The following is a 22,468-nucleotide window of genomic DNA, read 5'->3' as shown; positions in this document are numbered from 1 at the left end:
AATATGGATTTTTATGTTCTTTTTTTAGTGCAAAATCAGCCACCTGCGCCATGTAGAGGCCTTTAACCCTTTACCTACTGAGCCGGCGGGGATGCTGTGTTTTATATGTCCGGAGTATTATTACCGTAACTCTGTCAAAGTTTGTCCGATCAGAAAAATTCCAACGGAGTTGGAAAGCTGAGAATTTCTGGGCATGCGCACATATATGGTTCATTACGGTACTCGCAACCATATGACATAGGCATTCATAGCAAAACACCATAGCAAAACACCAGAAGTATCGCGAGACCGCTGCATGGATTCTCAATGCTGTAACTCCTCGAAAGTTTGCTCAATCTAAAAAATTCCAACCCTGACAGAGAGCTGAGAATCTGTGCTTTCTGGCAATATATGATGTGTGGTATATATATATTACAGTAATGTCAAACAGCACCACGAAAATGGCAGCTTGGCAGAAGACAAGTGAGAAAGGAGAGTGAAGGAAGAGAGTAAAAGGAGAACAAGTGAGAGTTGTGTTTTGTTTTCAAAAAACAGTGTTAGATAGTGGCATTTGTGTGCGTCTGTCATGTGCAATAACAACAACTTGAGAATATTGAGAATGCATTTTTCCACCTTTATTTGCACTAATTTTCGCCTTTGTACAGTACTTAACAAATTTATTAGACCACCTGTCATATTTGTCTCAGAGACCATCCAGCATCATGAAGTGTTATAATGCGGACTCTTTCATTGCTGCTCTTAACACTCTACATGCCCCAGGAAAATCTGTTAAGATAATCTTAAGAGCCATCAGATAATCTGGCCTTTAAAGACTTTGGTTGAAAGGGGGAATTGGCCCGCCTTTTAAAGTCATAATAACCTATCAATCACTTTTCAGTCTGCCATGCTTAACACGAGCCTCCTGGTTTCAAAAAGTCGACTTTCAACATCTCCATAAAATACAAATAAAAAGATAATTCTGTTTACAGCTATTTGACACCAAAAGAAGGATTTATTGAGCCACAGTTGTCACATAAATTGTTTATGACAATAATCTGAACAGTAATTCTTGATGTTGGAGTTACTCAAGTTCAGGTATTAGGTCCAGAAAGATTGATGAGAGGCAGGTATGAGCTTGAGAGAGGGATCTCCTTAGTATACAAAATCCAAGCCAGTTGGAGCAGCAGTGTAGTAAAGGTTGAGTTTTCACTGTGAGAAGCAGAGCATCAGGTGGGTGTAAGTGGGGAGAGGCCGTCCCTGCAGAGACGCATTGAAATGGGTGGGTTGTGTGTGATTTGGCCCAGCTGATAGGATGAATTGTGGCTATTGTCAGGCTGTTTCTCAGCATATGGAAGAACTTGTAGACAAAATATGGATCTGCTTGGACTGAGTTAAGTAATGCAGAACTTCTTGTATAAGATGGGGTCTGAAATCCCTCTGTTTAGCTTTAATTAGATGGTATGAGTTATTCACGTCACTTAAAGACACCTTGCATATCTGTGGGAAGAATGCACCCTTCCTCGATTTTCTTCCTTAAAAGCTGTCTTTGTAATAAATATTTCACAAATGTTTCTGTTTTAAAACTCGTGTCTCTCATGACAGGAGTTGAAATCTTTTAGTGGGCACTTCAGACTATTACAAGGAAGTGGATTGTTAAAATTTGAATTAAAACAAGGCTTTATGGGTCAGCAGGGCAAAAGAGCACATTTAAATGTGGTCTGCTATCGTCATCTCGTCAGTGGTCAGTGACCTCACTGACTTCATTAGTCTCTTATTTCTTGCACTGTATTGTATGATCTGCATTCTCACATCTGCAGAAGTAGAGTTTCTGTTTACACCACCTCTCCAGGGTTTTTATTATCATTCTTAAAGAATCAGCTAATGTCAGCAGTTTTTTAAACTGGGTTCTTCTGTCATAGTTTTGGCTCAGGCAACTGAAATTTAAAGCTGTCAAGGTCCTGAGGTTGGACTATAATGCTCTGTTGGAAGCAGAGTTGTCACCATACCAGAATTTACAATATGATACTGTTAAATATCAAATAATATTGATATCAGATTTGACACTATAGCAACAAAAAATGACTCCTGGGTGCTCAAAACTGGTTAATTTAGTTATTATTAAGGATTTTAAGGATGTATTTTAGTTAGAGTTTAACGCCATGGATGCTCCTCTAGCCCCCTTAACCCCTTAAAGCCTGTTGTCGCATATTTGATACATACCTTTATGAAACCCCAATCTAATCAATCAAGCCTTTGACTTACTGTCAGTAGACACAAAAGGCTAAATAAATAAGATTTTCTTAAAAGTATTATAAACTGAAAAATTTCCTCTGATGTCATTAGAGATGTACTGATATTGGTGCCAATACCGATCCTATTTACTTGTCCTCATACTCACAAAACATCTCAGATAGTGTACTTTAACACCAGATAAAAATAAAATGAATCTGCATTCTTATTTTAAGAACTGTAAAGGTATTACCAAGTTTGTACTCAGTACTGGTTAATTCCCAGATATGAAGTACTTATTCTTGTACTTGGCCTAAAAAAATGACAATTATCCGACACCTATTTACCATTTACAATCCAGAAGAAGTGTCTGCAGTGATTCTGCTTTCTGTCTGTATTCTTATATTTCAGTGTGTGAAGTGAACCTCAAAACCAAGTTTTCGCAGGATGGGAGGTAAAGACAAAAGTTTTAAAGACCAGGAGACATCGCTCTTGTCTGCTCTCCATCCATCAGTATCAGACACTAATGTAAACATACACATTTTAATTAGCGGTATAAAATAGGGATGTGCGTGGTTAAACAGTTAAATTAGTTTATCTAATTAGCTTGCGCAAGATTTACAAGTCAGTTAAACTATTTACCTGTCTTTTTTTTTTAATAAACAGGGGCTTGAAGTCCTGGTCTTGTGCTCTTTTAAACTGTGAAGATCCTCCCATCTCCTGTCAGAGCTTTCCCCAGGCACTTTGCCAGACATATGAGAAGCAGTTAGCGTGTAGTAGGAACAGTGTGATGTGATTTTTGGAGTCGAAAGTGGAAATAATTTGGTTAGGTAAGCTGTCGGGGATTGAACTCACGTATAACTGCTCAACCAAAGTAAAAAGAGGCCACATATCAAAACATGATATTCATCTGCAAAGATGAACAAGGCTGGTGGAGCTAGCTGCTAATGTTAGCCTTGCTCTACGGTGCAAAACAGGCTCAAACATACCTGCTGATGTAACTACCCCTAAGTATTTTCTCCTCTTTAGACTAGTTGGTTAAATGCAGTTGAAATAAGCGCTTAGCCAAATGGGGAAATAGACTCTTTGGAACATCCTTAGTGTAAAACATATTGGCTGATGATTTTGGCAACAAACGTTCCTCTTTGTTTTAACATCTTCATTTGTCTTAGCTTTCCTCAACTTTTTTATAAGGCAGGTTTTATTGGAGCACTCTTTCTGCATTATCTCTGCATTGCATCGTAAATGCAGTGTTGTTTTAACCCAGTGGAACACCAGCTAAGATAATATGAGCCATAAGAGGAGGGGATATACCGCCCATAAAAATATTATTTACTGTATACATAAAAGGTTCATAATTCCCATCAGTTTTATGCTCTCCATTAGACGTTGTGAAGTTTTTTGATATTGAGATGGTGTGCAGACATGCTGACGCTCATACATACAGTGTAGTATGATATATATGTATATATGCCCCATCATGCATGAGCTATAAATCAAGCATGATTGTGGAGCAGCCCTATGGAAAGTGGAATTCCCCTCTTTAACCCTGTGCAATGAAGGGATAACTATGATTCATATGGCCTGAAATATGTGCAGGGTATTTCAGTGTATGGGTGGGTGGGTTGTGTATAGGCAATGGTCAGTATCTGCACAGCTGTTTGTATGGGGTTTCCATGGAGATATGCTGCACAGTGTTAGAGCAGAGGGGCTATACAGTAAACTGTGTGAACAGAAACCTCCAAATATTTTCTCCTCTTCTGCTGCTGAGGCTAAAACGTGACTGTGCCTGAGGTGTGCAGGTTACAAGCATATACTCAGGTAAATTTCAGGTTTATTGGAAAGACTTGGCAGATTATAAGAGTGAGAAAAAGACTCGCAAAACCTGTTATCAGTGTCTCTAAATGTGACTTAACAGGAGCCATGATTTAGCACTGAAGTATGAATTATGTTAATATAAGGGTAACGTTATTGCTTACGTGCCCTTGGGCCAAAATTAAAGTTAACAGTTCAGTGTGCAGATTTGTGTGGTTGTAAAAATGCAATACAGAATTTAAAGAAATGCACAGTGTGCTGTTATTGTGTTCTGCTGCTGATACATCTGTATTGTTTTGTTTAGAAAAAGTTATTTTATAAATGCACAGTATGTAAAATTCCACCACCAGGGGGCTCTCATCTAAAACAATAACAGAATAATGAGTATAGACCAGCGCTGTCAAGCTCCACCCATCTCTGCTGTATACTTCTTGTTTTGAACTGAGGACTAAAATAAAGGATGCGCATGCACTCTAGGCTTGCTTCCAGTACATCCTAGGACCGCTTCCATCGTGAATGCAGAAATGCACTTTTAAGATGACTTAGAACATAATGTTAGTTTTCTGTTTAGTAAATACACCCTGTGAGTTGCTTTTTAATTAAACAGAGAGTCCTCAGTTCAACACAAGAAGTAGTATGAGGATGCTGCGGTGGTTGGCGACACTGAGCCGTGCTGGTCAAATTTTGCTGGACATGCTGGGAGTCGATGGCTCCCATTCTACGGAGATGAATTTAAGCGATTGAACTCACAACCAGCCACCATGACAAGACACATCCCTGTTACAATAAAAGAAAAAATGTGTGTGACTGGTGACTGCAATTTAACATGCAATTATTTTAAGTTCCTCATCTTATGTATTTTTTAACAAACACAAGCAATAAATCGGTCTACTGTACATCACTCTATATATCTTTCCAACACATTATAAAGTGATTAAACAAGGGCTTAAGTTTTAAAAATATCTAATTGTGATTATTTTTACTCTTGTTGCAAATTTGAAATAAATTATTTTCTTGAAGGGAGTTATAATTTTTATGTCATTTTCATTTGTATATAGAAAAATATAAAACAATAAGGAAAGTTGGATTTTTTGTGAATTTTTCTAAAAAATGACACTTGAATGATTGCATGGAGTGTAGAGCATAAGATCTCTGCTGCAAAAAAAGGTTTAAACTGGTATTAAGACACATATTTGAAGAAATATTGCACCTTCCGCTATTTGAAAATTGCAGCAGGCTATATTGGGATTTCATCTAAATTTTGACTGATTGCCCAGCCCTACTAGGGGTACACACTGTTGGATCTTGCACATATCCTATATGCCGATATTTACAAATTCAGCAGTATCAACTCTGATTAATAAATTTGGTTCAGACCTAAAACTTCAGCACTTTAAGAGGATGAACAAGCAAGCAACTTCTACTGATGTAGGTCTGTTAGTGCTGTCTAAAAGTCCATATACTTATTCATTAGAGTCCAAATTTATAGCCAACATGGGCAGATAATTACAGATATATCTGTTGCATATTTTAACAGATATTCATATCTAACAACACCGATATCATGCTGATAATAAATAATATTGAGCATCCTTAATGCGCACATTACACGGTAAGTTATTTTCTATGATGGTAATTAAAGGGATGCAATATTATCATATGATCATCCAAGTGTAGTGCTTAATTATCTGACAGTTCTAGTAGCCTATCCCATTGCAGCACACAGATGGGGCTTTTCTCAGCCACAGACCCCTAGAGCAGTGGATCCCAACCTTTTTTCCTTGGAGTCCCCCCACTTGTATCTCAGGAAAGCTGAGGCCCCCTAAGACCCACAGAAATTTAAAACAGCAATCCACTGTCAAAAATCAACATCAATTTTAATTGTTTCATCAACAAAACCCTTAGAAAATAGGCCTACACATGTTTATCATAATAAAAGACGTTTGTATAAACTATTTAAGTAAAATATGTGGAAATCTAATTTTTACTACCTCAGAGTGGACAAAGCCTTGCGTCCCCCCTGAGATCTTTGGTGCCACTCTAGTGGATCCCTGACCCAAGGTTGGGAACCCATGCTCTAGAGTTTTAAACACAGGTGATCAGTTTTGTGAACTGATGACTAGAGGCTTAAATTCTCTTTTGTTCTCATTAAAATTGGGCCATGTTGATCAGTTGCCAATCACTACAGTATTTAAATCATTACAGCATCTAAAAAATAATCATTAAAAAGATTTTGTATTTTTTGTACAGGCTGTTCATTCCATGATACACAACGTGTAAACATAGATCACTCTGAATAAGGATTTATTATGAGTACCAACATATACTCCTCATAAATATTAGACCCAGACAAAAGCAGGAGGACAGAGAGAGTGTGGCCCAGTTTCTGGTGAACAGCTAACGTCCTGGCTATGCCCCGGTCAAAATCTCATTAACACAAAAAATCCCAAATGGAGACAAAGCAGCTCCTCTTCCCTTATGTGTGACTGCAGTTCTGTGTGTGTGTGTGAGAGTTTCAGGCCTGCATGTGTGTTTTGTGTATGTTAGCCTTGTCTGTGCAGCATCAGTAAAGCTGGGCTCCAGCTTGCAGAATAGCATCCTTCTGTGTATGTGAATACTTTTCTGTGAGAGAGACATAGCATTGTGGTGATCTCATAGGACTCAGGGCAGATATGAGCTCTGAATAATGCCCACTGCACTGTAGAGCCTTTGTCTGTCAGCAGGCTGAGTCAAGCCCTCAGTGCCATCTCAGACCTGAATAAATCAGATGAAAAATGAGAGGGAGGGGAAGGAGGTTTAGCAGACAAGACATCCCTTAAATCATAGTCACTGCTCTGATCTTTGGTCTTTGACCCGACTGATAATGACCAATGCCAAGATGCAGCTGTTGCCACCTGACCAGCTAGACTACCTTACATCAGACAACCTCAAAACTGATCATTTTATGTTCTTTTATTCCATTTTCCTGGTGAATACACCAGTCTGTCAATCAGTCTGATACCATGATTAATTAAGAAAATTAAGGGAAAAGCTTCTTTTGTGGTTTCCCCTCCATGACACAGTATACATAATGTAATTATTCCTGTCACAGACTTCTCGCTCAACAAACACGAGACCTAACTTTCTAAAACTGATCAAAGTCACAGGGAAAACAGAACAAGGGAGGAAGGATGGCTAAACTGTACTAACCTGACCTGTAACTAGAGCCCTTGACTCTCTCTCTGCAGAGGTAGCAGTTCCCTGCTATCACCCTCGCTCAGCTGCAGTCAGGCCACTGTTAGTGTGTGTGTAAACTTCAAAAGCTTCAGCGCTCCCTTCAAAAGCCAGTTAATACTTAAACAGGTGAGTGGGAGTGCACCAACCCATAATTCTCCCTCTTCATCTCCATGGAAACTTTCTGACTGCTTTAAGAGGCCTAATGACTTTGAGAAGATTTTTCCCTCAGTGACAAGCTCAGCTCATTAGAGTGGCCTCATTAGAAGGAGTGAGGAGGGATGTTCAGGATAGAAATTTGTTCTAGACATTAACTACAGAGGAAAGATACACCCTGTTTGAATTATGTCAGCAAACATTCCCAGGGACAGGAGGAATTCAAGCAAATCCTTTACCTTAAGAGGTACAGGGAGACCTTGTTACCTGTGACTTTTAAAAAAATCTGGACACATTCCTGTTTATTATGTTTCAGTAATGTTCTACAGATGTGTCCAGCTGATCACATGTGTGATTTTGTTGATGTGTAGTTGTTAAGGGAAGACTGTGGCTCAGTAGGACTTGTGAGCTTTTGCAACCACATGCTGAGCGTGGGCAAGAGACTAAACTCCAAATTTCTTCATAGCTGCTGGTGCGTGAATGCATGAGAATTTGTTTAGTTAATCCTGGTGGCCACTTTACATGCACTGTATGGCCAACATACTATTTTATGGCCTAAAATTGCATTTGGGTGTTTGCTGAAGTATTGTAATATACATGAATCTTATCTAGTTTTGTGCTTTAGTGGTGGTAGTGTGATTTTTTTGGGCTACTTCAACTTGAAATTGCGAGTTGTTCCTTGCACGTAGAACTGAGCTCAGGTAAAATGCGCCAAGCTTGACCTGGTTTTTGCTCAGTCTGCAGAGTTTTCCCAGAATGCCTCTGGGTATTAGACAGTTTTGCAACATGGCTGAAGTTACTGACCCAGTTAGAAAAGTCCCACCTGTGGAGACCCAGTCAAACATAATGAGAAAGATGCACTGAATTCTGTGGAAGTGCTTTTTCTAAATCAAATGCTCCTTTTAGTCTGTCACTGTAAGACTGAACAGTTTAAGGTAGATAAAGAAAAATGAGTTGTGTCAACTTGATAAACAAAATAGTTATTTCAGTGCTATTCTTCTGAGTAAACAGAACTACCTTTTAGTTTAAAGTGAACAATACTCAATCATGGAGTGTATTTTTTGTTGTTTTACTTGATTTTTCCCTAATTGCCTTTGGGGATTAGACACTTTTGCACCATGAGTGAAGTTACTGACTCAGTCAGAGAAGTCTGCCACAACACATTTTGCATATACGCCTGCAGATATTACTCAGACATGCAGTTACCCAGTGCGACCTGTTGGTTTACTTAGTAAACTTAAAAGCTGATAAGGGTTATCAGTCATTTTGGCCATAATAATCAAATGACTGATAATTAGTTGACCCCTAGTTAAAGGCTTTATGAACCTTGGGCGTATAACGGTATAGATTTGATGCAAAAGTATACATCAGGCTTAATAAAAATACAGGTTGTAGTTCCCTCTCTTTCCTTCTCATTTATTTTTAAGTGAAGGTTATTATAGTTGGAGGGACAAAGCACACACTGTGCCGAGCACTAGTACACAGTAACCATTAGGACTGACAAATAAAACCATATAAATAAGAAATTAGAACTAACTGCAAACTTGTGGAAACAGTATCATGTGTTTTCTGGCTCTGATTAGGGGAGTAATCCCAAAAAATTATGAGCAATGCCCATTCATGATGCCAACTTAAAAAAGTTAGCTAAGCTCTTCCATAATGGACAGACACCAGAGACCGGTGAGGATAGGGGCCTATTGTACTATGACAAATATAAAGAGATCAAGCTGGAAATCATCAAAGCAAACATTAAAAGCTCTGATAAGCTTGAAACTGAAGACCCTTTGAGACTGATTTTGATCTTTCTCTACGTGCTGCCAACAAAACACTCTTCCTGTCCTACATTAGTTAAAGCTCTCACAAACTGTATTGGGATGCCCCTTATGCCCCCCACAGAGATGGACTTCCTCCCTCTACTGATGACATCACTTATCACCGCTGGCCTTCTGTTTCCTCTTCCTGTCAGCTGACCCTTTCCCGCTTTTACTGTAGTGTCTCTGGTGACCCTATTCTTGGTTCACTGTCTAGATGCTGAGCTAGATAGCATTGAACGTCCCTGCTTCTTTAGCTGCATTTCAAAGGAGTGACAGCATAATGGAGCTTTAATGATAGCACAAAAACAAAGCTTTTTTTAGCCGCTGCAGGTGTCCCCCTGAGAGAGGGAAATTCTTTCTCATGGCTTTGACATTGACATTTGTCATGTTGGTAGACATTTCACACAAACATACCACCGTCAGTGTATATGCTGGATGCACACTGTAAAAACATGCGGTTCAGCAGCAGGTGAGGGGAGCATGTGGAACAACTTATTTGGTTTGAAGGAATCGTAAAGTTTACTAATGAAGGGCAAAGAGGGTAAAAACATGCTCTCCCCACTGTGTTTTATTGTACACCAGGAGATGCTTCAGGTGATCATAAAATCAAACACATCAGGACACTTACAATTGTACGTACAAATACAGTTAGTACTCTAGGGATGAGTTTTCTAGGGAAGCAGATGCTATGAATGTTTTTTGGATGTAAAGTAAATCTTAATCTGCCCTAGTTGTGCAATCTTAAAAATTTGTTATTAACTGGAATGTACCTTACTCAGAGGGTTAAATTAAAAGCTGAACCTTAATTTTTTTTTAGCACACATTCCACAACATGCTTTCTGCCAGGTGTGTCTGAAGGCATGTGGGTGGGCAGCAGCACCCTTCATACCTCCATCTCCCTCCCACAACACAAAAGAAGCAGATTTTTCCTCAGTTGTCCTGCTGGGCACCCTTTTAAAGGGGATCGTTGAAAGTCAAGTCTTATCTGTAGATAGTAAAAAAACACTGCAATGAGTATGAAGTGCAATCAAGAGAGCAAACATGCACAAATATGGAACCATGGTAGTTGCTGCCGCTAAAGGCAGTATGATAAATTTACTTAAGTTTGAATTTTCAATCAATCAGTTGTAAATTTTTGAAATCAATGAGTTATCTTGCTACAGCACAGCTAAATCAATGTATCAGAGCAGCCTAATATCACATAAATGTTCATGACCTGAATTAGAAGGTGAAGCAGACACATCTTCCAGAGCAAACAGAACATTAGCTCACAGATTCAGTTCTCAGGCTCGGCTTTTCCAATGAGCTCCAGTTTCATTGTTTCTCCTGGGAATCTCATAAGTTTTCCCAGACAGTCAAATGAATAAAGGAAATTAACATTAATGTCTTTCCTGTGTGTTTGAAAGGCACAGAGCCAGTAATAATAGATTAAAAGTGGTAGTACTTTAATGTTTAGTCGGGCAGGGGAAACGAGCTGTCCATGCAGCCATGTCATTCAGGGTTGTTATGATGAACTTGCCAGCTGAGGCTTGCTGACATATACGTTCAGCACACAACCTTTGCATCCATTTGGATCTGTCCTTCTGGACTTGTAGCCATTATAAGTCCAGTTGTTTCAGAAAAAAATATTCTATTTTGTTCTCTGACTTCTGAGAGGAATATCTTAGCTAAAAAAAAAATTATGTTGAGAGGGAATAATTCTAGTTGTTAAATACATTAAAGATGTCTTATTCAAAGTGCAAATGGCAACAAAAACACCATAGTCACTGTAAGAGCTTAATGCCTTTTCAGGGGTTACAAAACATTCAGCTCTTTGACCTCTTACAAGGGATGCACAACTGGATTTTTGCCGATATCCAATATGTCATATCTCCACAAATATAGGTTTGTTTCGCCAGCTTCTTCCTCTTCTTTGTTGATAGTTTATTAGTGGTTAGCAAACCCTTTTCAGCATGACTGCCACCTGGATTGGCAGTAAATACTGTTGTATTTGTTCCATATTTTTTTTCTTTTTCAATGGTTCAGACTATAGACTGTGAAAAGAATGCTGTTTGATTACTACAGATGGGCTCAAACAGCTTTTGAAGTCAATCCGTGGCTGCTTTCATATTGCTGTCTCAACCAAACTTGGATCAACCTAACGGCAGGCAAGAGCCCGCCCACTGAGCTGGACTTCCTTTCAGCTAACTAGCTAGGTAGCATTCTGGTTGACAGATAGGTAGCATCAATCAAATGAGATGCGTTAATGAGTGCACTGTGAGGTTTTTCCTAAATATAATCGAAATGATGGCGGGACACAAAAATTCACCCCCCATATGGTGTGAGGACATAAAGATATAAGCTAATGAGACCTTTTCTTTTTTTGGAACCAGACTGTAAACCAGTTTACTACTAGTGTCAAACACGGCTTTTTAACATGCGTTGTGCACGTGACCTCAGGTTTTCCTGCAGCCAGCCTCAAGTGGACATTCACAGTATTGCAGTTTTTTTTTTGCACATCAGCATTGGCTTCATTTTTCAGGACTGGAGGTTGTCGCTTGGTTCAGACATATTTGTCGTTTGGGACAAATACAAAAAACGTTACACACCTAATAAATACCATAAGAATAAAACATGTTTTAATTGTGAGAGGTAGTCCACCGTAACTGAGTCCCTTTCAATTCTCTATTCTAATTTCAAATTAAAATCCTGCTGTTTAATAATCTAATAAAATATAGAAGTTGAATGCAAAGATATAAAGTAGTGCATTTTTATAGGATTTTTAACGAATGTTGTAAAAATTTTGCAAATACATTCATGATGTGTTTTGGGTCCCAAAAAGAAAGAAAACTTCTCGTCTGGGTCTTGAGCTGAAAAAGTTTTGGAAACCCTTTTCTAATGTATAGCCAGCCTAAAAGTGTGGTTCCAAATCACAGTAATAAGGTGAAAGCTGCTAAATTGTTCATCAGCAATACAAACAGCAGATAAATCTCAGTGTGTTCATTCATTGGACTGAGCCTTTTCACATATTTAAAGTCAATGTTTTACAGTTGCAGTATGGCAGCAGGATCACTCATAGTTTGGTCATCACACAGATTTGTCTCACTTCCTTAATGATCCAACACTGTCTCTGTTCACCTTTCTTTTACTCCGGAGATGTGACTGCCCAGGCATGTTGGGGAGCGGAGAGCTGTCAGACTTGGGAAATGCCTGGAATCTGAGGAGTAGAGTGGGAGGAGATTTCATCATGATGGGGCACACAGGCTGGTGAGAGAAGTCATTGTTGGCACAGCTCTTAATCCAATTAAAACTCCCAGGCACATCTGGTCATGGGGTTTACCTCACCTTTGTTGGCGTGCACTGGTTACACACGCCCCAGTGATGTGTCTAGGAATACAGATGTGACTCCTGATGCTTCTTTCTATCTGCTTCTAAAATGTTATGATTCAGCTGTTTTCTTCAGCATGCATGGAAGAATGCTTTGCATGGTGGTATTTAGATAACCCTCACATAGCGTGGAGATAACATTCAAACCCTGCTGTCTCTCAACTGAAAACCCTCTCCAATGACTCACTTAACAAGGGAGATAAGATTTTGCCTTTTCACACACAAACACAAAAATCTGCTTCTCTCTTCTTCTCATAAGTTGCTGGGTCATAATGTTCAGCCAGTCGTTGTGATGAGACAAAGAAAATCTCCCACACTATGTTTTCTGGACACCTCAAAGTCCTCAACCTGCAGCGCTCTTTCATGTCAGATCAGGTTGGGAAAAGGCTGTATACCCAACATGTCCAAAGACAATAAGGAAGGGGCCACTTCCAAGAAAAACCCAGCAGTTTTCATTAGATTCTGATCTCTCACAGAGACACAGATGGTACAGTCGTTTGTGTTTCTCACAGCAGCTTTGTCCAGCAGAAGTTACCTCTACTGTGTGTTTTGGACTGGGAGCTCCATTGTTTGTCTGGAAAATGTGTTTGTTTTATAGATAACCTTTGTTACTCGACTATGTTTGCTCTACATGAGAGCTTTTTTATCCATTTGTAAAGCAAAGAAAAGGTTTTCTACAACCCAGTATGCTGTCCCATCCCTCCTTCAGCATCCACGCTGCTGTGTGAGTTTGCAGCTTTACAGAAGAGGCCAGAGGTCATATCAAGTCCCAATGAGGAGTGGTTTAAAAAGCCATAACCATCCCTGTGTGTGTATGTGGAGCATTTGTCACACCTAGAAAGAATTTGAGGAAAAATGCAGAGATAAAAAGAAACACTCTGGCAGAGAGAAACTTACTGAAAGGAGCTTGTTGAAGGTATTCCACAGTTTAGCTTTTTGTATGTCTATGATACCCTGACTACTTTTCGATAAGGGATGCATTAATGCAGCTACTTTTAGCACAGGTATAATCAGGACATCTCCACTTTTAATGGCAATGTTTGTCATCATTCAGATTTCTGTAGTGATCTTCACATAGATAAAGACTTTTGTCACTCTCTAAATTTCATAGATAGGCCTCTCAGTGGTGGTAGCCAAGAACAGAAGCATTATGATGTCAGGTTGTCCGTCTGTGCTCGCTTGTAAACCCAACTCTAGAAACACTCTTCGAGGGATTCTCTTCAAACTTGCCTCAGATGTCCACTCTGTCTCAAGGATGATCTGGCTAAATGTTGAAGGTCAAAGCTCAAGGTCATTTGGGCTCTTGTTCGTCCCAAGCGATAACCTTTGTTAATGAAAATTGAAGCTGATGTGGAAGTGCAAAAAACTGCAGTTCCTGGCGTGTCCACTTGAGGCTGTCTACATGAGCATCAGGAGTCATACACATCTTGTGCAAAATTTTACATCAGAAATAATGGCTTGTTCATATTTCAAGCGTTGTTTCTTAAATTGTCAAGGGCTTTGGTGAGCTGGTAGAGCATTTCATTGTTGACAGCAAAAGTCAATTATTGCATGTGAATCTATGGAAGTTTTTAGTTAGTCGCTTATCGCATTGCACCATAGCTCTGCTGATAAATGTTCTCATTATGCTCCTTTAGAGCTGTAGCTCTCAACTGGTCTAGTGTCAGGACCTACCACCATCTCTTTAGGGAGACTGAGTGTTTTTAATGAAAATGAAGCAGTTTGGACTTGTGATGGAACAAAGATGTGGTGATCTTTTTTTAAATTTTTTTTACTACTCTAAAGTTAGGTAAACACTCAGAAACTAGGGGTGTGCGCAGTTAAATGGTTAAATTCATTTATCAAATTAGATGGCAAGATTTATGAGATGGTTCGACTAATTACTTATTTCTTTTTATAAACACAGGCTTTAAATCACAGTCTATAATGATCTTTTAAACTTTAATGAACTACCTGACACTAGAAGCTGCTGTAGCTTCAGTGACTGGCCGCTGCCATACTGCCAGAGCTTTCCCCTGGCACTTCTTCTTGTTCTAGGATCTCTAGATTTTTAAGCTTTGGTGGCAACAGGGTCCTAATTTTTTATAAATTCTTGCCACTGACCGTTGTTATTATACCTAGAGTATACCAAAACAAACCCAATGTCATTAGGGCCTTATGATTTCCACGTTAACGGCCAATAAAAATGGAATTTACAATTTAACGCAGAATTGAATGAATTTGACTGAAATGTTGGGTTTTTTTGAAAGAGGAACGTATATCTGGGGAATATGTTCCATGGGATCGCTAAAGCGGGGCACAACTTGTGCCTCACAAACACTCACCCCACCCCCTCCTAAACAATAACAGCATGTCAGGGCAGCTGCACGAAACACCGGCAAACATCATGTAGCTCAACACGGGGCAGTACAGTGCAACATAATGTTGCACCTTCAAGAAAAGTCAGCCATGCTACAAGTTATTTTACCTCACCACACCAGAGAGTCACGGAAAGAGAGAGGTGTGTCTGTGCGCAAGGCACACAGCAGAAGACACAACTTGAAGACCTATTCACCTGTCAAAGGCTTCAAACTTGAGTCAGACAGACTGGAGATTTTATAAAGTCCCACAGTCTCAATGATGTTACATTTGAGTATCAGTAAGCTTAACAATTCCTCCAGTAGTGGTTCCTTTTGGTTGCTTAATGATCCAACACGTGTCTGCATTAACGTAGCTGTCTGATATGAGGCAGGCGGACAGACAGTGAGGAGCAGGGAGATGATGAGAGAACCATTACAGTCAGGAGTAAAACACAATGCATAATCAAACTGCATGGACTGTGACATACTGTGAGAGTAAAGAAAAGTTTAGGCAACAGATTTTACTTGTCACCATTTAACTTCAACGTGACCTTTTTATTAAGTTACTATCACTCTGTGTTTGAGAGAAAGGAAGGATTTCTTCATTTACATTAGAAACATCAGTTAGGATGTGATTATACACATAGATGTGTCTTAAAATGTTGGAAGTATCTGACTGTTACACTGGTTATAATTATTTTACACCAATGTTATCCAAACAACAGCTCCTGGGCACTTGTGGCCCTTTTTCAATAAATTTAAGGTTAATTCTTTTGAATTAGTGACCATTTAATTCATTTACATAAACAGGACACTCTTTTTAAAGGTTAAAAAACGGAATTTGGCAAAAAATAAAACGGAATTTGGCAAAAAATAAAACGGATTTCACAGGGCCCTATGTCATCCCTTCAAGGAGTCTCTAATATAAATTGAAAAGCAGAAAACATTTTCACTGTCTTTAATTTCTATGACTACATCCAGTTATGTTAGAAATATTTATACAGCAAGGACACTCATTTACCATGACTTGGTAAGTGGCTCACTGCTCTGAAGAGTTAGGCATCCTGGATGTTGCAATTTTCTTTTTTCCTGCCCAAAGTGGTCATGTTTGGATGAGAGGATAGGTATGCAACACTGTGTCGCAATCCTGAAAGGTAAGGAGATCTAGATTAAGATAAGATACTGGATAAAGAGGATTAAAAGTGGTTTCTGCTTGTGTACTTTCTTGTGTTTGTATTTATCTCTATATTAAAAGTGATCATAGTAGGTCAAAGAGCCAAACCAGGACACAAAACAGTGGGGGATCTTGTGTTTTACCTGTCTTTTATTCTTCTAGAGTACCTGGATGATGATTGTTTTGCAGTCTTGAGTGCCAGTCATCCGTACAGCCAGCTTGAATTTTGCATACAGTAAAAGCCTACACTTGTTTTGTCTGAGTGTAAGAGTTGCATTATTGTTGTGGATTTGGTTGTGTATTGTTCTGTGTGTGCTTGAGGGTTTGTTTGTGCAGTGTTGGTTCCCGTGTGATTGAAGGCAGCGTGTTGCATCGTGTCGGGGGCACTGGATCTGCCCCAAGGCAACAAGTCATCCACGTGTAACTCTGAAAAGTCTCAACTTGCCTCTACCTCCACTCAAATCTTTGCTTAATTCTTCCTTTGTATTTCACTTTATTTTCTTAAATCAGTGCACTGAGACAGAGCTGCTTTACTGGTATCTTATCAAACCGTGATGCACTAGTTTGAAGTTTAAGCACAATGCTTTTCTGTTTCTGCTGTTTTAGTGGGTTCAATGGCATCTTGTATGTGGCAGCCCCTATGTGGATCTAGTTAAAGGTTAATAATGTGTTGAGGGAAAGAATGTGAAAGAATAAAGAATGTGAGTAAGCTATTAGTCGACATGTGTGTGTTTACACAGCAAGCCTTTCCCAGGTGCTATACGATCCCTAGGATTACAGCGGAGGGGGCTGCTATAGGGCACATGCACACAAACAGAGCAACCCCCCTAAAAGAAAAGAGAGGAGGGGAGACGGAGTGTGCATAGGGAGCGAGGGAGATAACACATCAGAGGGAGGAAAGGAGAGGTAAGGGGAGTGTGAGTGCAGCAGAACGCAGACTTAAGCTCACCTCCGCTACAAAGACTTCACAGGACGGAGCACACAGGAAGTCTTTGACTCGGGAATATCTTCTCCAGTATCTGATGGTTTATGAATGAACCGGTTTGTCTCCTTCTTGAACCCGGAAAATGGTGGGACTCTCATCCACTGCTGTGGAGGGTAAGTGTTGGAGGGATGTCTTTATAAACAAAGCTGTTTAGGCTAAAGAAGCTGCAAGAAATGCTAATGTTGACTGGTATAAACAGGAGAGTTAAGGTTGCATACAGGTGATCTTCTCCTCATGTCTTTAGCCAAGGGTGTCCAAACTACAGCCAACGGTAGCCCATGGTCCATTTTTTATTATTATTTTTAAATGTATTTGTATATATTCAATCACTAAGCATTAATAGCTTTAGTACTTTAAATATGCGGTGTGCTAAAGTGGCCCTGTCAGCCTTTTGTTTTTTCCTGAATGTGGCCCTAAGTTGAAAAAAATGAGTGTAGACGCCCCTGGATTAAGTGATTAAATCATTGAGAAAGCAACATTTTGCCACTTAAACTGACTCAATGAAATATTGTTAATTTGTGGCAACTAGGGACTCTTTGTGGGATTCAGATTCTTGTGTGATTCACTGGAATGTCTGCTTGCACTATTGTGAAAAAGACTGGTGCAGAAAAATTAAATTTTGTGACTTTATGAAACCATTTATAAGAGTGAGAATGAGACATGTGGAGGGAGAAATCTAGGGAGTAAAAACAACCTGTGCACCCAAAACAAGGTCACATTATTCATCATATCAGGATTTGTCAGACATGTTAGCACAGGTGCTTAACTCGCTGACATTATTCATCCTTCCACTACCCCCCATCCTTCTTTTCACTCCCTCAAAGAGTTGGTTCAGAAAGTCTGCTAATGCAAGCTTCTTTTAAAAGTCAGCCTGCGCTGTTAAACAAACAGATCTCTTAGTTTCACTACACAATGCACACAAACACAATCTGCAGAGTCTGGCACTGTTAACAAGGTGAGGAATGTGTCCCGTGTTTAACAGCAATTGTCAGATTGGTGTGAGGAGGTAAAAGTTTGAGTGTTAAGCACATTCCTGCAGGCTTGGTGTACTGCTTGCTCCCATCTTTTGTGCTCTTTTGATAACTCGTCATGATTTTGTCTATGGTATATCTCAGGTAATATTTGCACAAAATAGTCCACTGAAAACAACGTTTTTAGTTTTCACTTTCAAAAAAAATTCAACAACAGTGTTTTGTTAACAATCATTCTTTATGCTGTTGTGTAGCTGAATAACTGTTAATGTGTTACATTAACACACCGGACACCTATTCAGCCTGTTGTTCTGTGTGCTCTTGTGTGGTTGAATAACTTGCCTTTCCAGATTAAGTGTCTGTTCTTGGTCTGGATTTTGTGAAATAAATTTATAAATAAATGCGACTTATAGTCCAGTGCGACTTATGTATGTTTTTTTCCTCTTCATGACACATTTTTCGGCTGATGCAACTTATACTCCGTAGCGACTTATAGTTCGGAAAATACGGTAAGTTTTAACCAGAGTAACTGTACTTTACTTGAGTATAATATTTTTGTACTTTTTCCACCTCTGCTGACTACACAGTAGCACACATTGAGTGAGTCCAAATCACCTCCCCAGACTGCTGTTGCACACAGAATGTTGATATCTCAGGATTTAACATTTCTGGGTTGATTTTAAATCCAAAGTGTAATTTTAACTCAGTTACTGGCCAGAGTGTTTAGATGTTTTTATGTTTAGTTGTGTTTGGATGTTGCCTTTTGTACAGTGATCCCTGCTCAATTCTTTTGCTTATGCTTGCAGTGGACTGTTGGTGTTTTTGTTGTGGGACACTTTTGCACCATGAGTGAAGTTGCCCACTGAGTTAGTACTTAACTACAACAGTCATGTGCTTTTTTCACCTCTTATTGCTAGTATACATGACAATGAAAATTGTAGAACTTGTCAAAAGTTTGCCCTCCGGAACCCATTTTTGAAAACTTAAATTTTAGGCACCCAAAATACAACACATTTTCTCATATGAAATAGTTGGCATAAAAGCATGGCCTTAAGTTCATTTGTCATACCTGAAGCTGCAAATATCCCAGAATATTAGCAAGAATAAATTAAATCTATTGTTACTTTGCAGGTTCCTTCTCATTTGAAAAATTGAAAAGACCCACAGTTTAACTTACTTTATTTATATTGATTTGACTCTTTTTTTTTTTTTTTTAACCTGACCTAATTAAAGAATAATGACAAAGATACAGCATGGCATATGGAACCTGTACATTTTTTTACATTTTTTAAAGAGAGTTAAACTGTTATCAATGTCTGATACAGAGTGCTTGTGTCACAAAGACGATTCAAGGAAATGTGATTTACATTCTGATCTGCCTTACTCCACCAGCAGTAACACTAACATGTATATTTATGTAACCGTAGTGAGCTTATTTTGTAGAATTGTACATCAACATTACGTAGTTCCAATGTTCCTGGTTTACTTCATTTGCTGTAAAGTAATGTCATAGCTGCATTTTGTCAGTAATGTTTTTCTTACCTTTTAGCTTATCACTAAAACCTCATTTCTCCCAAATCACCAGTCTTCAGGATATGAAAACCACTCTGTTTTTAAATAAATTCAACATTGAATGGTCATAGTCAGCATCTTTTTGACACTTTTTATTGCTTCAAAACTGGTTAAAGCTGGCTGACAGATGTAAAAGGTGACCTATAGCACTGATTTACGAAGAAAAAAAAAGTACAATAATGAAACATGGAGATACAAGGTTTTGGTCTGATGCCAGCAATATGCAAGTTTTCTTTTGTGATTGTCAATAGGGTTGAATTGCAAGTTTGGTTGTCCAGAGTCATACAAATGAAACAACTTGGCCCAGGCATGATTGCCAAACTGGAAGTAGGCAATCATGCACTTGGCAAGCAACAGTTGCTATGGGAAGGTGTTCTATGATTGGTGTGTCAGCTGGCCAGTCAGAGAGCCAAAAAAGGGTCAGTAATATCCACCGTATTCTCAAATCAAACCATACCTGACTTGTATTTGTGCAGCATTATTTCCTTATGCAAGCTTCCCTCATGCAAGGCCTAAGAAAACCATCTTATCTTGCACTTAGAAACATCAAAGGCTAATCACACTCACATAAAGGCCCACAGGTTAAGATTGGGGGCAGAGATTTAAAGGATCATGTGCTGCTACGGCTGTGTAGGTAGTGTGGTGTTGATTATGAGGTTATGACCAGGGAGTTAAGGGTGGTCGTCTCCAACTCACACGCCAAATACTCTGTAGTAATTCCTCTTTGCTCATTTTGGCACAAGAAGAGTTACTGCTATCGTTAAATTGGATAATCAGATCTTAAGAAGGCCAGTCCAAGGGAAATAGTGAAACAGTTCTGATTGTTTGGACGCCAGCTGCTTTAGAGTAACGCCTTTATTTCTGTGTTATATTTGATTTAATGCTGACTGGTGTAAATTTCAGCTTCTCCGTGCTGTTAGTGAGTCATGCTGCAGATACAGTTCTATCCTCCACTCGATTAGGGGAAGCCCAGTGTATAACCAGAGCCAGGATCTAAACAGCTGGAACCTCTGGCAGAGCCAAGACTTCCTTCTCTCATGAGTTTCCTCTCCGTCCACAAGCTCCCCTTCCTCATCTCCCCCAGGGTGAATCGGATCTTAATGAGGACACATTCCAAGTCCCTCCATGGATAAATTCCTCATGCCCACTTCTCAAAGAACGAGCGTGCTTTTGTTACAATGGACGGAAACCGCAGTAGTAAAGAAGTGGCAAAACAGACACACGCAAACACACACACCTACTGTAGCTTTTGTTGCACTTTACTGTAGCCTTGGCTGGGCATTGTTAAGCCCATAGGAAGACCCACCTCAGGAAAATATGTCTGTCTTTAAGGAGTGGGAGTAGTCTAAATGTAGAGCAGACATTCATGAAAAGCACAAGATACATCTTACAGCTCATCAAGACTTTCTGCTTGTCACTGGTGAAGGGATCTTTGTGTAGGAATGATGCATCAACAAGTAAATTAAACCCTTACAATAGGCCAGCTCATGTGGCTTTTATAGATGGCTGCACTAACGTTTACTTTTAACCCAACCCACTATATACCAAGGATGTTCATTTAAGGTAAAAATAGTCACCAAAAGTAACTAGCAACTATACAAAGAAAATGAGGAGATTGAGAGAGTTTTTTTTTTCTTCTTTTGTTGCATAGTTGTCACACTTTTAATGTAGCCTTGCAGAGCAGATTTGGCCAGATTCCATGTCTGTCATCAGGCAAATCCATCTTGTAAAGTTCCAATCTGAAACGATTGTGCTGGGTTTTAAAACAGACCTGACCAATCAGCATCATTTGATGAGAACGAGGCAGTAGCTTTAGGCGAGGTGCTGCTGTCCTCAAAGCTTTGGGAATGTCTTCCACCAGTGTAGCAATAATATAGCGACAGTTTTGTCAGAGCCAGACTTAATTTCTTCATTGAATTAAGAGCAACGAACAGCACTGAAAGCTTTCCTTGATGGAAAAGATGTTTTCGCTCTTCTCCCAACCTGCTTTGGCATGAGTTTACAAGTTGTGGGCTGTAGTTGCTCTGTAAACTGGTAATTACAATATCTGCTGCTGGTGAATTGATTTGCTCAAATGTAGTTATAGTGGCAGTTAATCGGAAATGAGCCACATTTCTTTATCGAAACAAGAGTAAAGAGCCACACTGAAAACTTCCCTTGTCAGATAATGTTTTTGTACTTCTCCTGACTGGCATCAGCATGAGTTTAACCACCAGCAAGCTCCAACACTCATGAACTATGCCAGTGCCTGCCCTTTGAGGTCAGATTACCATCGGAGCTGTGCATGCCTACTACTTTGTTTTGTCTTGTCACTCTGATTTGTCCATAATGAATGTGACTGTCAGAGCATTCGTCCAATCACTTTCTGAGAAACTTTTTGAAAAGTACCTCTTGAACGCTCTCGTTTACCATATGAACTTTGGGGTGGCATCCAAGCCTAACTGGCCTTATGACAATCATCTATTAACTGTGATCAACCAAATTGGGAAAACTGGGAAAACTGAGTTTGATTTCACTAACCATTTTCAGATGAAAAGGTTTTCTTGTAAACATGGCTTTGTGGTCTTATTGACTGTTTAATATTTGTTCATCAGTGCCCATCCTGACTCAATACACCTCATGCAAGCGTTCTTTACATTTTTCTGCATGTGAGCACGTCTTTGTGTGTGTTGCATGTTTGCTTTGCAACAGGTCTTGTTGCCATATGACTGCCCGCAGAACAAAGACTTTTCTGGCTCAGTGGCTGTCCCGTGGCTGACCTCCATCAAGGTGCATGGTTCAGCAGATCTAATGTGGCTGGACTGTGAAAACTGTGAAGGGGGGAGTTGGTGAGAGACCGAAAGACATGGGGGGAG

General features: G+C 39.4%; 1 protein-coding gene across 3 annotated transcripts in view; it reads left to right on the top strand.

Annotated features, from left to right (window-relative positions):
* afap1l1a (actin filament associated protein 1-like 1a) overlaps positions 1–22,468 on the top strand; it is a 48,439-nt gene that overhangs the window by 2,721 nt on the left and 23,250 nt on the right. Inside the window, exon 1 of one of the 3 annotated variants that reach the window (XM_041798305.1) lies at positions 16,993–17,183. The exons of the other annotated variants lie outside the window; for them this stretch is intronic. Coding sequence (XP_041654239.1) covers positions 17,153–17,183 — 31 coding nt within the window. The 5' untranslated portion in view covers positions 16,993–17,152. Of the gene's footprint in view, positions 1–16,992; positions 17,184–22,468 lie in introns of those variants that run through there. 3 annotated transcript variants of the gene reach the window in all.

The sequence above is a fragment of the Cheilinus undulatus genome, linkage group 10 (assembly GCF_018320785.1).
Source record: "Cheilinus undulatus linkage group 10, ASM1832078v1, whole genome shotgun sequence".
Lineage (NCBI taxonomy): Eukaryota > Metazoa > Chordata > Actinopteri > Labriformes > Labridae > Cheilinus > Cheilinus undulatus.
This window is presented reverse-complemented; position numbering and strand designations above follow the sequence as displayed.